This window comes from Brassica rapa, chromosome A07 (assembly GCF_000309985.2).
Source record: "Brassica rapa cultivar Chiifu-401-42 chromosome A07, CAAS_Brap_v3.01, whole genome shotgun sequence".
NCBI classification, from domain to species: Eukaryota; Viridiplantae; Streptophyta; class Magnoliopsida; order Brassicales; family Brassicaceae; genus Brassica; species Brassica rapa.
Window position 1 is genome coordinate 28,639,074 of NC_024801.2, and position 13,484 is coordinate 28,652,557.

General features: G+C 34.9%; 3 protein-coding genes and 1 non-coding gene across 8 annotated transcripts; 1 reads left to right on the forward strand and 3 right to left on the reverse strand.

Moving 5' to 3' along the window:
- Positions 1-636: 636 nt before the first annotated feature.
- Positions 637-843, reverse strand: MIR9555A (microRNA MIR9555a). Its single transcript, NR_128612.1, has one exon. It is a non-coding gene; the product is annotated as a microRNA MIR9555a (primary transcript).
- Positions 844-2,521: 1,678 nt separating this feature from the next.
- Positions 2,522-5,170, reverse strand: LOC103832491 (D-glycerate 3-kinase, chloroplastic-like). Its single transcript, XM_009108506.3, has 12 exons — positions 4,849-5,170; positions 4,388-4,752; positions 4,231-4,310; positions 4,100-4,151; positions 3,963-4,004; positions 3,804-3,882; positions 3,685-3,716; positions 3,498-3,566; positions 3,340-3,414; positions 3,126-3,242; positions 2,984-3,034; positions 2,522-2,899 (listed from the first exon to the last, which is right to left on the reverse strand). Exons 1-12 carry the CDS (start codon positions 5,069-5,071, stop codon positions 2,756-2,758), a joined length of 1,329 nt encoding a protein of 442 aa, XP_009106754.1. The 5' UTR covers positions 5,072-5,170; the 3' UTR covers positions 2,522-2,755.
- A 194-nt stretch (positions 5,171-5,364) lies between these two features.
- On the reverse strand, positions 5,365-10,104 carry LOC103832492 (cyclin-A2-4). Of its 4 annotated transcripts, none has more exons than XM_009108510.3 (11): positions 8,665-10,102; positions 7,586-7,935; positions 7,288-7,489; positions 7,056-7,192; positions 6,896-6,988; positions 6,684-6,817; positions 6,428-6,580; positions 6,294-6,327; positions 6,044-6,196; positions 5,829-5,963; positions 5,365-5,726 (listed from the first exon to the last, which is right to left on the reverse strand). In XM_009108510.3, exons 2-11 carry the CDS (start codon positions 7,871-7,873, stop codon positions 5,673-5,675), a joined length of 1,383 nt encoding a protein of 460 aa, XP_009106758.1. In that variant the 5' UTR covers positions 7,874-7,935; positions 8,665-10,102; the 3' UTR covers positions 5,365-5,672. The 4 variants fall into 4 exon arrangements, with proteins under 4 accessions (XP_009106758.1, XP_009106756.1, XP_033132056.1 ...); XM_009108508.3 differs by having other exon boundaries at positions 7,288-7,495; positions 8,665-10,101; XM_033276165.1 differs by having other exon boundaries at positions 7,288-7,935; positions 8,665-10,104.
- Positions 10,105-10,177: 73 nt separating this feature from the next.
- On the forward strand, positions 10,178-13,256 carry LOC103832493 (aromatic aminotransferase ISS1). Of its 2 annotated transcripts, XM_009108511.3 has the most exons (7): positions 10,181-10,722; positions 10,807-10,854; positions 10,961-11,149; positions 11,246-11,402; positions 11,490-11,655; positions 12,445-12,553; positions 12,637-13,089. In XM_009108511.3, the coding sequence occupies exons 1-7, from the start codon at positions 10,480-10,482 to the stop codon at positions 13,087-13,089; spliced, it is 1,365 nt and encodes a 454-aa protein (XP_009106759.2). In that variant the 5' UTR covers positions 10,181-10,479. The 2 variants fall into 2 exon arrangements, with proteins under 2 accessions (XP_033132058.1, XP_009106759.2); XM_033276167.1 differs by having other exon boundaries at positions 10,178-10,854; positions 12,637-13,256.
- The last annotated feature ends 228 nt before the right edge of the window (positions 13,257-13,484 follow it).

A 13,484-nucleotide genomic window follows, 5' to 3' on the forward strand; every position in this document is an offset into this window, starting at 1 on the left:
ACACACAACCATTTTTTTTTTGTCACTTACGACAACCCGAACCCAACATGACGACATCGATAAGACGGACAAGATATTCCTGCTTCATTAAATCTCACACAGACAACTGACTGCCGACCACATTTTAACCAAAAAATAGCAAATAATAATAATGAAACTTTTTAACTCGTAAAGTATGTAACATAGGCTCCCGATGGAAATAATGATGGTAATAATGGTTTGAGCGATACGAGATGAGATAAGTAAAATAGATAGTGCGAGATGGTTTAATTATGGTTTACATAAATCCAAATTATGTGGTTAGTGTTAATATTTAAAAGGTGACATATTAATGAAGTACAAATATAATATTTGTTAATTATTGATTAATTATATCTGATATTTAATTTTCAATATGTATATTTCTTTGAAGAGAATAGATCATCTAATGAACTTTGTATAATTTTCGAGATTTTATTTGGAATTTAAAAATATATATTAAAAAGTTTCCCCATAAACCAAATTATCATGCTGGTATTTTGATTATTTTAGTTTTCTGTTTGTTCTAGTAAACAAAATGATGTGAATAGTAACATAGCATTGCGAACCGCACTATCCCGCTACATAAGGACAACATTATTGGGGGTTTCTTGATTTTAGGTTCTTAAAATATATGTATGTGTATTTATAAATTATATATGCGTATGTAATTGGTAATTGCGGGGTTCTAAGCTTTACGGGAAACGCAATCGAAAATTTCTTATTTAAGGAACTTTCGGTTGGGTTTCCCGTAAAGCTTAGAATCCCATAATTACATACGCATATATAATATATACATATACATACATGTATTTTAAGAACTTAGGAGTAAGAAACTCCAATAATGTTGCTCTTAGAGTAACACCTTAGACATTCATAACCATAAAGTATAATCAAGATATGATGCACATTATCAACTCACCTTATAGGAATTTACAACAAGAGCATCTCCAACATGCAGGTTTTCCTTCTGAATAAAATATTAAACAAATACAAAAGTGGACAAAAGTAAAGATATAGAGAACCAGGTTTTCAAACAGTCTGCAAGATATCTTTTAAATTCCTAATAGTTAGCTGTCATTTTTAAGCGGTATAAAATTTTAAAAATAAAAGAAAATTGATTACTCAATAAATGCATATGAAAATAATATAGAAATAAGATATTCATTTTGGATATCATACCGTTGACGTCGAGGGTGCTTTAAGATCTTCAAAACTCTTGTAGTTCTCAAAAACATATGCAGAAGTTTCAACTCATTGAGATATACTCCTTCTGTTTCAATATGTATAGTGTTTTATAGAATTTTTGTTATTTCGTAATATAAGATGTTTTTATATATCTAAATAAATTTAATTTTATCAAAAGTTATGTAACTAATATATTGTTACAGTTTTTATTTATAATTAAATCAACTAATTTTAAATTATAATTTTGGTGATACATTTTTAAAGATAGGTTTTTCATATGTCTACATTAATGTAAATATCATATTACAAAGGAGTATTTTTCTGCAAGAGTAGAACATGTCGTCAATTAGTAATCCAATAAGAGACATGAAGATAATCAAACAAGCATATATAAACTAAAATATGATATATGATTCGTATCCAAGTCTTTGCTATGATAAGATGGCATAAAAAAAATTGGGAATTTAGCCAAAATAGAATGAAAAACACATTTTTTCGTCCTTATAGTATAAAACTAACCTTAACTTGTCCCTATAGTATAAAATTATTCATAATCCTAAAATTAACTCTTGATTAATCAAATAAAATACAATTTAAAAGTAGTTTAAATATCAAAAACATATTAGGAATAAAAAAAATAAAAATTGAAAATAATTTTCGATATAAAATTTTTAAAACAACAAAAGCCCCAGATGTCATATAGATATTTATCATAAAAGAATATTTTGTAAAAATCACAAGAAAAACTATGGTGAAATCATGTTTTGGTGAAGAACAAGTGATCAGTTACGATTTTTATTTTATTTTATTTTGAGAAAATAAAAAAATTTCAAAATATTTTTATAATATATTACAACTGAATTTTTAAAAATATGATTAATTTTTATCCGTAGAATGCAGCTGTGTAGAGAACATATAACTAATCCATAAGCAGATTCCACCATATGTAGACTTTTGATCATATATAAGACATTATAATTATATATGTGATGAGAACATTATCAACTTTGATATATTGAATTAGAAACTTCATAATGTTTTTGTGAAAATTCTTTCATGAGCCAATTTCCATTTGTAAGTTTTACGTTTTGATGATTAATCTTTTGAGAACGCGTAGCAGCTTGAGTAGAAAATTGTATGCTAGTGTATCCCTCACATAGCACCAGACTATGCGGTAAACACCTATAGCATAAGTTTTTGTTATTTTCATATAAACAATTAATAAGCAGTATAGGTTTGTGATTGGCAGCAACTACAGTTCTAATGTGAATTGAGCAGTGTTTCTACCTTCAAGAACCTAAAAGGACGGATCGTCTGAAGTCTATAAGATTATGATCACACATATAAAACCTACCCGCAATTTGTGTTCTTACAAAATAATAAAATTAATTTCAAGGAAATACATACATATATATATATATATATATATATATATATATATGTGCATCACTGTAACGAATATTGCATGTCAAAAGATAAAAGAAAGAGACGTATGAATGTGTGATGTAGTGTTAATCTCTTTTACATACAAAGAGAAGAACATGTGTCATTAGGTAGCGAGTATGGGGTTCCTTTCTTCATCGATATCTATGGCAAGGACACGGTCAGGGTCAGAGCCGCTTGGTCCTTCAGCGTAAAGGGTCGGAAGATAGGCCTTATATGCCGGCAAATACCGTGACACAAAGTCATTCACCTAGATAGATATTTTCAACATTCATTGTTTCTATGTATATAATAACCACAAAGATTAGTAACTGTCTAAAGAATGTCAAAATACCTCATCATCTGACATCCCGGCTTTACCAGCCTGCCTCATGGCGATTTCCGCCTGTCCAAAAAACCAAAGCAAAAAGTTACTAATCAGAAACACAGCGAAAACTAATGAGTTTTTTTTGTTTGTTAATTAGATTATACAATACCTGAAGACGCCACCGGTATACATAACTTGGGTCCTTGATTTTGATGATGACCCAAGCATTGATGTATTTGTCCCATGCGTCATAATACGCTTCAAGGTTCTTATTCACTGTCTCCAGCTACAGAAAGAGAAGAAAGTTTTTTTTTTGATAGGATATATATACATTTTGTATTACTAAAATTCTAATCAATGTCATTAAAGGGAGTTGAGATAACCTGTGGATCAACTGATTTAACGACTTCAGAAGGAAGAGGTTTGAAACCAAGCATCCATCCCTCAAAGAGAATAACCTGGAGAAATATACCAAACATAATTTAGTGTTGGTCATGTTTCATTTTCAACTTTGAACCGAAACATTTTGAGATACAAATACCTTTAGAGGTCCTTCAACTTCAGGCCATGTTTCTGCAGCGGCTCTGTCACCCCTCCCGCTATAAGCAGACTGCAGCCAAACAGGAATACATCAACAAGTTAAGACCTGGTTTCTCTGTTTTCATTAAGTGTGTTAATGTGACAAAGTGACAAGGCAGAGAAGGTAAAATCAAGGGTTGACTCATAACCTTATCGTACCGAGGAACTTTCATCTTCATGCCTGTCAATGGCCAAAAGAAAAAACTCACAAGGTAAAATAAAGATTAATAACAGACAAAAATAAGCACATGTATTGATGGAAACTAACCGTCCTTGGTCAGTTGAGTCAGGGCTTCTATTGTTTCGACAGAGAATGGAAGATCATGGCTTCCTGCATTCCCACGATACTGAAAACATATATAGATGAAACAAATGACGATATTTTCAAACTAAAGAAGAAAGCAAGTGTTGAGATGAGCTTTAGGACCTCTAGAAGTGCATTTCCTGGATTATCTTCTCTCAACTTAGCCTGAGACAATAAAATAAATAAATAAATAAATGGAAGGTACTAAAAGGAGAAGAGAAGGTCCAGACAGACAAGAGAGAGTACAAGTAAAGTCTTACCTGGCCTTGTGCAGTCAAGTAAAAATCGTCTATAGATATTGTCGCCGACTTCCTGAGATATATTGCTTTGAGTTAGTACTAAGAATCATCACTAGGAATTTAGATTAAGTAAACTGCTATAGTAATGGTACTTTTTTGTAGTTTTGAAAAGATAATCAAGTGCAAACACAAGTGTAGTCTTGCCACATCCTTGAGGTGCGCTAAATCCAATCTGCATCACATCTCTTGATCATCTCCATCAATAATTTAAGTCAATAACCAAAGAAAGACAATTTATTAGTAGCGTACCACTAGAGGAGGCACATCATCTCCGTCTTTAAACTTGGAATTATGCAAGGCAATCTGATCTTCGCACCAAACAAAGACGGGTATATAGTAATGGTAAAGCCTAGCTTTCTGCGGAATGGTGAGCTTAAGCTCATTGAGCTGGAAGAGTCTGCATAGCTGAGAGCCATACAGTAACCATTTGTCGATGGACTGACCAACATTTTCAGGAGTAATACCGATCTTGTCTACGAGGGGACCCGAGCATATAAATTCAAAAAGGTCTGAAACTGAAGAGACATCCACTGTTTTTGTTGGCAAAGCCGAGCATTTCTTCGTAGCCGAAGCATTAACCATTGAATTGTCCTGAATCCAAGAGCAACCACACCCTACAACACGTACAAACTCAAAAAAATATTAAGAATATATATATAATCTCTACCATATCAAACCTCAAAATTAGGGAGGAGGAGGCGTTTTTTTACCAGACATTGAGAAACGGCCTTGCTTGTTGGAGGAGGATGAAGAATCCGAAATGACAACATGGTCGTCGTTAAATATGGATGAAGAAAAACGTCTTTTGCAAATAGGATGGAAAGCGTGACATGGAAACGGATAACCTTTGACATGATGCAACCTATTATTATAATGGTGAAAAGTCGCTTGCCATGGCGACCATATCAAACTTGATGAAGTTGCCCCCGCCATTCTCTCTCTCTACCTCGAAGCAGAGCGACACATCAGCAAGCAAGGAAGGAGAAGAAGTAAATTGATCATATTTTGTTATTATTTTCCATCAAAAAATGTGTGAGTCATATTCTTCCGTCGGATAACGTGTGATTAATGCACTTGTCTTGTCTGTCTCTCTCTGTCAAATACTATTTTTATACTTGGTATTTTATACTAATGTCAATACTGTCTTCTAATAAAAAGGAATTTTTTTTTTTCTAATGTCTTCGGTGGATTAATTAATCAATTAATTTATACTAAAGCATGAAGAATATTATCCCGGAGCAGAAATTGCCTGATGATGAGCCAAAAAGAAATGTACATCCGATCCGACTTTTACAATTTTTAAAATTAAACTCTCGTGTAATACGGACCAGAACAAAAACAAGTCTACACTGAACCGGAATGTACCTGTTACTCTTTTTGGTATAAATGTGAGACCTTGGAAAAATTACTAACTCTTTTTATTTGAGAGAGAGAGCAAATGAATGAGGCCGAACCGGACCATCACAAATGTTACAGAGAGACGTTGACTTGACGTACGTGTTATATCGGTTAGGAGATGAACCGAGTCTCTTTTTCAGAATAGCCTCTCAGGTACCTTTGGAGATGTGAACACCGCCACGCATTTGAACTGTAAAAATGTTGTTCAAGTAGCCAAAAAAAATATAGCTGTTAGATTACGCGGCAGATTTAAAAAAAAAAACAAACTGAGATTTAACTTATTTTTTCTTACCATGTCTTGCCTGTACTTGATGCGTATGGAGTTTAAGGGACATCCTTTGGTGTTGAGCTGCAGATCTTGCAAGGCCTGAACACATTCTTTGAGATCCGAGGCTTTATACGTTGTGTAATGCTCAAGTGTTGCATTCTAAAAAAAGAAATAACAGGAATAAAAATCGTGTGAGATTCAATATTTGTGGAACAGAACATAAGGAAACAAGAACAGACCCAAGGGTGGCTTGATTGGTTCATTGTCCACTTGGCTAGAAAAACAGCCGATGCAGCTATAACCGAAGGTAGGTACTTCAAGAACTGACACTCTATTAACGTCAATTCCGTCAGATAATTCGCCAGAAACTCCATTTCCACACTTGGCATCATCTGCATATCAAACGTTCCCAAATAAAATAGTTTCAATCTTTCTGTTAAAATCTTTTGATGAGCGTGTATAAGAAGAAGAAAAAGAAAGCAAAATTACCAGGTGAGAAGGTTGAGCTGCTCGGAGAAATCTCCTGCAAGAAATGGAAACTTTTTGAATCACTAAAGACTAGATACAACAGCATTATGAAACCCCTTTTCTTTTTTTTTTAATCACAGTCTAGTAAATTTTACCTGAGGAATGTTTTAGAAGTGGGAGTGTATATTTGAAAGCTGAAATGCTTCAGTACTTGGCTCTCCATTTCCAGGACCTCATCTCTTGTGTAAGTGTTATCCGTGATGAAGCAGAACTCTTCAATGCGTGGCGCATAGATTTCCTCGTACTTTCTTTTAAGAAACACCACCAAACTCTTTCTTAAGATTCTTCCTCCTTTCAGACAAAGCATTACTGTTTTGATTTACTGGGAAGAGAGATGATGAGGTAACTTACGAAGCAATGAGCATACAAGTGATGCCCAGCAATTGAAGTCTTTGTCTTTCCATGCAGTTCCCATGTAGAAACCAGTCTATGAGATACACTGTGAGGTAGAGAGTGTCAGATGCAAGTGTGTATTCCTCTGAGACCTGAAGAAAGAGTCTATGAGTTGTGAGCAAGACTTTAAAAATTCAAAATACGTAGCAACAAAAGGATCTAAAACAAACCTCAACAAGCCAATCAACCAGGACTCCACGCATTGTCTGAGTCACATCTCTTTGTGTTCTCCCCATAAAATCAGGACATGGTCTGCGTTTAAGCTGCTCAGTAGACAAAGTAGTTAGATAACCAGATGCATCGTCCTCAAAATTCCAAGGGGATTAGTACCTCAGAAACACGCAGGTTGTAGTGGATATCAGGTGCATATAGGCTACAGAGAAGAGGATCTTTAACATCTGAATCAATGTCAATGAATTTGGGGATACTTGCCACAGTGGAACTTCCTCCAACACAACTTCTCTCAACTGTCAACCATTTTAGCAAGAAGAAAGAATCATAAATAACTTCTTTTTTTTTTTTTAAATCACTCACGCGGAAACAGTACTTGTAAAAAACTAACCTGTAGAAGTTAATCTCCCAAGGGGTCTTGGAGGCAACCTGGAACTCGGCTTTGAGCTAGAAGATGCTTCGTTTGTGCCTGTACAGCCAGACAAGCTTACTCCTTCTGAATCTGACACAACTTGTAACTTTACATCATCTGTAACTTGTGAAGTAGCAGAAGATGATGCCACCTTGGAAGAACATGCCCTTCCCTTCTTTATCTGCACCTTTAAAAAAAAATGGGACACTTGTAAGCAACAAACATGTTTCTTGACAATTTTAAGAAGAAGCATTGTATTGTGTATATGAACAACAACCTGAAGTTTAGCTGCACTGAAGCAGCTTGTAGTATAAGAATTATTATGGGAGGTAACATTTGTGATGTCTTTAAGAAGAGCTCGCTTCTTCTTCTTCTTAGGTGGACTGGCATTCTTCTTATCATCATCAAAGGCTCTTCTTTTGCTGTTTGCTCTCAGAACCCTTCCCTGGTTGGGTGAAGAAGATGTAATCAACAACTTAGACGCACGCAGAGCAGAGGCAAGGGCACGAGTTACAGGGCGAGCATGGAGAGGAACTGTGTTCCCGGAAACAGCTATCTCCTTCATTATGATGGAAACCAAACTGTTTTCTTGAGGTTTTTGGGGGTCTTCTCAGCAGCACTAGAGATCTGTGAAATTGAAGGTAGGAAAATGTCAAGTAAAGGATGCAACAAGAGAAAGAAATGTATTGGCCAAGGTTAAACAGAGAAGGTAGCATGGAAGGTGTTGGTGTTAGTCCAAAGAAAGAAAGGAAGTTGATGTAATGATGAGAGACAGACATGGTGGTGATCTCTCAAGGACACAAGCTAGAAATGATATGTGTAGTTTCACATTAATGAGAGACTCTCTATATTCATTCCCTTGGTTGTCGAAGTTTCAAACTTTCTCAAATTAAAGTCAAAAATGCAGATCACAAGTTTAATTATTTTGAACAAAATCGAAACAGTAGTAGGATTATCGCAAGAAAATTCTCAGGATTGAGAAACCACTGAGAAGAAAAAGTCGTACCAACTTTTTAAAGCGAATAATATGGAGAGATTAAATGATTTGAAGGAAAACAAAAAATATATATATATATATATATCTCTTTTATCGGATTAGTAATTGAAACAAGGAAAAAGTTACACATAAAAGCTTCACATTTATTTTTTATTCTCAGGAAAACTAACAAGAAGACCCATGAATATCATTTGGAGCTGCTAGCTATACATCTCCACATTTTTTTCCAAAGAACCCTCTATCGATCCCTTCTTAGAAACACCAATGAGGATATAATCAAATCACTTCTTTTTTTTTTTGTTAATCTACAAACCCCCAACAACAACAATGAAATAGAAACTGAGAAGACTGGAACTTACTCTGCTCCAGGTAAAATTCTTCACCCAAAAAAAATAAAAATAAAAGGAAACCCCTTTTCTTTTCTTTTCTTTTCTTTTTTTCTTTGGGAAAGAGGAGCAAAGAAGATGGGAGCGAGACAGAGAGAGTAATTGTTTAGTCAATTTGCTTTTATGCAAAGGGACTCACTGCCTGTGTGTAAGTGAGCGGGATAGACAATAGAGAGTTTAAAGATATTAATTAAATAATAAACTTTCTTTATTACTACAAAGAAATGTTTTTTTTGTCCTTCTAACTAATCTCGTTGACTGTTTGACCATCAAATCAGGGAAAAAGGAACACAACTAAACACCTTAAGTTTATTGTGCACAATTTTGATTTATATTACTGATCAGAGCATCTCCATTAAACGGGTGAGTACACACAGTTTTCGAAAAAAAAAATATTAAAATAAACAAAGAAGTGAATCTGTCTCCTGCGAGATCACTGCACTGAACTTGGTTCATCACTGTAGTGCGGACCCCACGGTACGGGGCGGTCCGCGATTAATTCAATTAATTAATTTAAAAAAAAAAAATCAAACAAAAAAGAATAATAATAAAAAAATACTTTATGAACCTCTTCTATGGAGTTTAGTGATGAATATGCAGATGCCCTTAGGTGTTTACTTTTTTCTATTTGGAGAATGTGATTGACCACAACCTTTTTTATTTTGATGTTATTAACTACTCATTTTACCTTTCTTTCACATTTTTTTTTTGCGTTTTGTGTCGTTTTCAATTTCTCCATTAACTTGTAATTAATGAGAGTACTATGATGCAGATGTTGTTGTTTTCGAATGTTTTCTTATTTTATTTTATTTTACCAGCAAGATTATATACAAAACAAAATAAAGTAAAGGAACGTGCTGTTCAGCGTGTCTATTCATCCAAAGGTAAATAAAAAGTACATAATCTCGTTTAGAGGTAAATAAGTAGTAGTATTAAACTACCAACTCTGTTCAAATTTTGAAGATTTGAAGAAAGATTCCACCACTTCTTTTTTTTTTTTAATGGTTAAAGTTTAAACTTAAGAAAATTATAAAATAACTAACTATTAAGATAAAAACAAAGACCAAATGCAGGTTACAGCTGAATCCGTCCTCATTTTTAACCTTTTCTTACGTTTCGATTGATCTTTAAATATTCCCTGAAGCTTAATTATTGGACACCACATGCTAAGGATGATCATCCATTCATTTTAATTTGTCCATTCGATTTTAAAATGTATTTTGTATGACTTAAAGATGCCTTTTTGTTCCTATTGGATTTGCTCCCCTTTAAAAGCATACTTGGACTTTGTCGTGTTTAGTCGTATTTGATTAGAAGATAACACTCTGTAATAAAAACTTGAATTTCGCCCAAAACAAAACTTGAAGCTAATTTTTCTCAACGTTGCTTTGACCAAATCTAATATTACATGAACTTGGCTATATGGGAAGGGGGGGGGGGGGGGGGGGGGGTGTCCACGATGAAATGTCAAGCGAAACTTTGATGTTAAATGACTATAGCCGGAGGGAAAAAAAGCTCAACAAAGTATAGAAGTTTTTCTTTTGAATGAATAAAGTATAAAAGTTAGGATATATAAGTAAATTGTAAATACATGCACAAAACACGAGTATGCGAAAAGCTACGTACATTAAAACAGAAAGGGCATGTATGTGAAAATGAGGAAAGTGGAAGTCGATCAATAATTCATTCAACGTCCAGTTAAGTTAATATGGGGCCAAACTGTATCTGAGTCAGAGGAGATGCTAACAAAAGAGGCAGTTGAGTTATTTTTCCCTTGAGAAAAAGTCCATGAAAGTAAAAAGCAAAAGGGAGTTGGTGTGCCTAAAACGCTGCTCATACCTCTTTTTCTCTCTCTTCAGGTGTTTTCCTTTGTGGAGTAGGTGCTTGCTTTACTCTGAACAAGTCTCCTTTACTCTTTATATCGAAACAGTTGGATTGGACGACCCTAATTGCAAAAAAAATATCGAAATGGGATCGTTGGAGATGCTTTCGAGGAGAACAATGAGCACAGACATGCCCGTTATGGCTCAGGTCAACCTCCTACTCCTACTCTACTCGGAATTCGTTTGTGTTTTTTGTTTTTATGTGACAAACACTGTTGGTTTTTGCGTGCAGATTAGGAAGTTAATGGCTGAGTTGACCAACCCCATGTCTCTTGCTCAGGTTTGCCCCCTCTCTCTCGTGTTTGTCTTATTGATCAGCTGATTCTATTGCCATCTCATTGCTTCATTGACAATAAAAGACACAATCGGTGTTCATGTAATTACAGGGAGTGGTGCATTGGCAGCCTCCTCAAAAGGCTTTAGATAAGGTCAAGGACGTTGTGTTGGATCCTACGGTTAGCTCTTATGGACCAGATGAAGGTATTCCCGAGCTTAGGCAGGCTCTTCAGAAAAAGCTGCGTGAAGAAAACAAGCTAACTAAATCTGCAGTGATGGTTACCGCTGGAGCCAACCAGGTGGTATACATGCTCTTTGGTGCCAAAAGGCTCTTTCTTCTTCTTCTTTTAGTCTCTTATACTCTCTGTTTTTTTTTTCTTGGGTATTAAATGCAGGCGTTTGTGAATCTTGTTCTTATACTAAGCGATCCCGGTGATTCAGTTGTCATGTTTCAGCCATACTACTTCAATGCTTACATGGCCTTCCAGATGACTGGAGTCACCAACATTATCGTTGGTCCTGCCCATCCAGATACTCTCTATCCCGACGCTGGTACCTCCTTGAATGAACATTTTTTTTTTCATGACTTGAAATGTTATAACTATTTGTGAATACCTCCCCTTTTTTTTTTTTTGCCAGACTGGTTAGAGAGGACACTCTCTGAGTCTAAACCGACCCCAAAGGTTGTAACTGTTGTGAATCCTGGTAACCCAAGCGGCACCTATGTCCCCGAACCGCTTCTTAAGAGGATTTCAAAGATATGCAAAGATGCAGGATGTTGGCTGATTGTAGATAACACATACGAGTTAGTTCCTCAACTCATTTGAATGTTGTTTCTTTTTTTTTTTTAAATAATAGATGTAATACTATTAAGTGATCGTTATAAAAATGGACTTATTATTAGGTCCATCCCCTAGGTTCACCAACCAATAAGATTGTTTTATTTTATATTCGATATCTTTTAAAAAAAGAAACAAAATATTATCAAATTATATTATGTTTTTAAAATTAAAAAGTAAAAAAAAAAAGTAATAATTACAAGTCAGCATAACATTAAACCTAAACCCTAAATTCTAATCCCTAAATCCTTAATCCTAAACCCTAAACCCTTGGATAAACCCTAAACTCTAGGATAAATCTTAAACTCTAGGATAAATCCTAAACTCTAAATCAAAATCACTATACACTAAAATATTCAAGCGTTTAGGGTTTAGGGTTTTAGTGTTTTTTATTTAGAGTTTAGGATTTATCCAAGGGCTTAGGGTTTACCCAAAGGTTTAGGATTTACCCAAGGGTTTAGGATTTATCTAAGAGTTTAGGATTTAGGATTTAGGGTTTAGGGATTAGGATTTAGGGACTAGGATTTAGGGTTTAGTGTTTTGTTGAGAACATTAAAAATATTTTTTTTTTAATTCTTTTTTCTGTAACTATTATCTTTTTTTACTTTTTTATTTTAAAAACATAATATAATTTGAGAATATTTTGTTTACTTTTTTAAAAGATATCGAATTTGAAATAATGAAATCCTATTGGTTGGTGAACCTAGAGGTTCACCCTAGGGGTGGACCCAAGAATGACTCATAAAAATGGGCAGGTATTTCATGTATGACGGTTTAAAACATTGTTGCGTGGAGGGAGACCACATTGTTAACGTCTTCTCCTTCTCTAAAACCTATGGCATGATGGGTTGGAGGCTTGGATATGTGAGTGTTCCCAATCCTATATTCACTTCCATATTGTTGATTTTGAGTTTTAATCTTTATGAAACGTTTGATGGGACTCGCAGATAGCTTACTCGGAGAACTTAAAAGGGTTTGCGAGAGAGCTTGTGAAGATTCAAGACAACATCCCAATATGTGCCTCCATAATATCTCAGCGCCTGGCTGTATACGCACTAGAGGAAGGTACTGGGTGGATAACAGAACGGGTAAAGGGTCTGGTGAAGAACAGGGAGATTGTTAAAGAGGCCCTTGAGCCGCTGGGGATGGAGAACGTTAAGGGAGGAGAAGGAGCGATTTACTTGTGGGCAAAGCTACCAGAGGAACACGGAGATGATTTCAAGGCGGTGAGATGGCTGGCTCACCGTCATGGAGTGGTGGTGATCCCCGGGAGTGCAAGCGGTAGCCCCGGGCATGTGCGGGTGTCGTTTGGAGGGTTGAAGGAGGAAGAAATGAGAGCTGCTGCAGAGAGGCTGAGGAAAGGATTAGAGGAGCTGGTTCACCTTGGAATGGTGGAGTGAGTGAGTGAGTTGTTTGTTAATAAAATGGGTCAAAGATATAAATTACTTCTTTTTTTTGTCAGCTATATAAAAGAGTGTTTGTTTATTTGATAGCTGATGATTCTTCTTTTATCATGTTATACAATATTTTTACTTATTTAAAATGATGTTTTTCATTTAATAAACGCCAAATTAGCCCTTTGATTTTTATAATCATCGTCATCCCACCAGTAAAAGTTTATTCAATGTAAGTGTTTTGTCAGTAGAAGAATGCAAGGGACATTTGGAGCTTGAGCTAATAAAATGTTTTGATAGACTAGTAACACTAGACCATGGACAATGGTTTCAAAATCTATTTCACTTTCCACACCTTCTTTTTCTGTTTTTAATATTTCATATTATATTCTCTATTTAAA

Bases quoted from the DNA above. Each gene is read 5' to 3' on its own strand.
- LOC103832491 (XM_009108506.3), bottom strand. From the start codon at position 5,071: ATGGCGGGGGCAACTTCATCAAGTTTGATATGGTCGCCATGGCAAGCG. The intron at 3,883-3,962 runs GTCCTAAAGCTC...ATATGTTTTCAG, and splicing joins CAGGAAATGCACTTCTAGAG to TATCGTGGGAATGCAGGAAG. The intron at 3,567-3,684 runs GTTATGAGTCAA...GTTTGGCTGCAG, and splicing joins AAGTTCCTCGGTACGATAAG to TCTGCTTATAGCGGGAGGGG.
- LOC103832492 (XM_033276165.1), bottom strand. From the start codon at position 7,873: ATGAAGGAGATAGCTGTTTCCGGGAACACAGTTCCTCTCCATGCTCGC. The intron at 6,989-7,055 runs GTACTAATCCCC...TCTACTGAGCAG, and splicing joins ACAACCTGCGTGTTTCTGAG to CTTAAACGCAGACCATGTCC. The intron at 6,581-6,683 runs GTAAGTTACCTC...GTTTCTTAAAAG, and splicing joins ACTTGTATGCTCATTGCTTC to AAAGTACGAGGAAATCTATG.
- LOC103832493 (XM_033276167.1), top strand. From the start codon at position 10,480: ATGAAAGTAAAAAGCAAAAGGGAGTTGGTGTGCCTAAAACGCTGCTCA. The intron at 10,855-10,960 runs GTTTGCCCCCTC...ATGTAATTACAG, and splicing joins ACCCCATGTCTCTTGCTCAG to GGAGTGGTGCATTGGCAGCC. The intron at 11,403-11,489 runs GTACCTCCTTGA...TTTTTTTGCCAG, and splicing joins TACTCTCTATCCCGACGCTG to ACTGGTTAGAGAGGACACTC.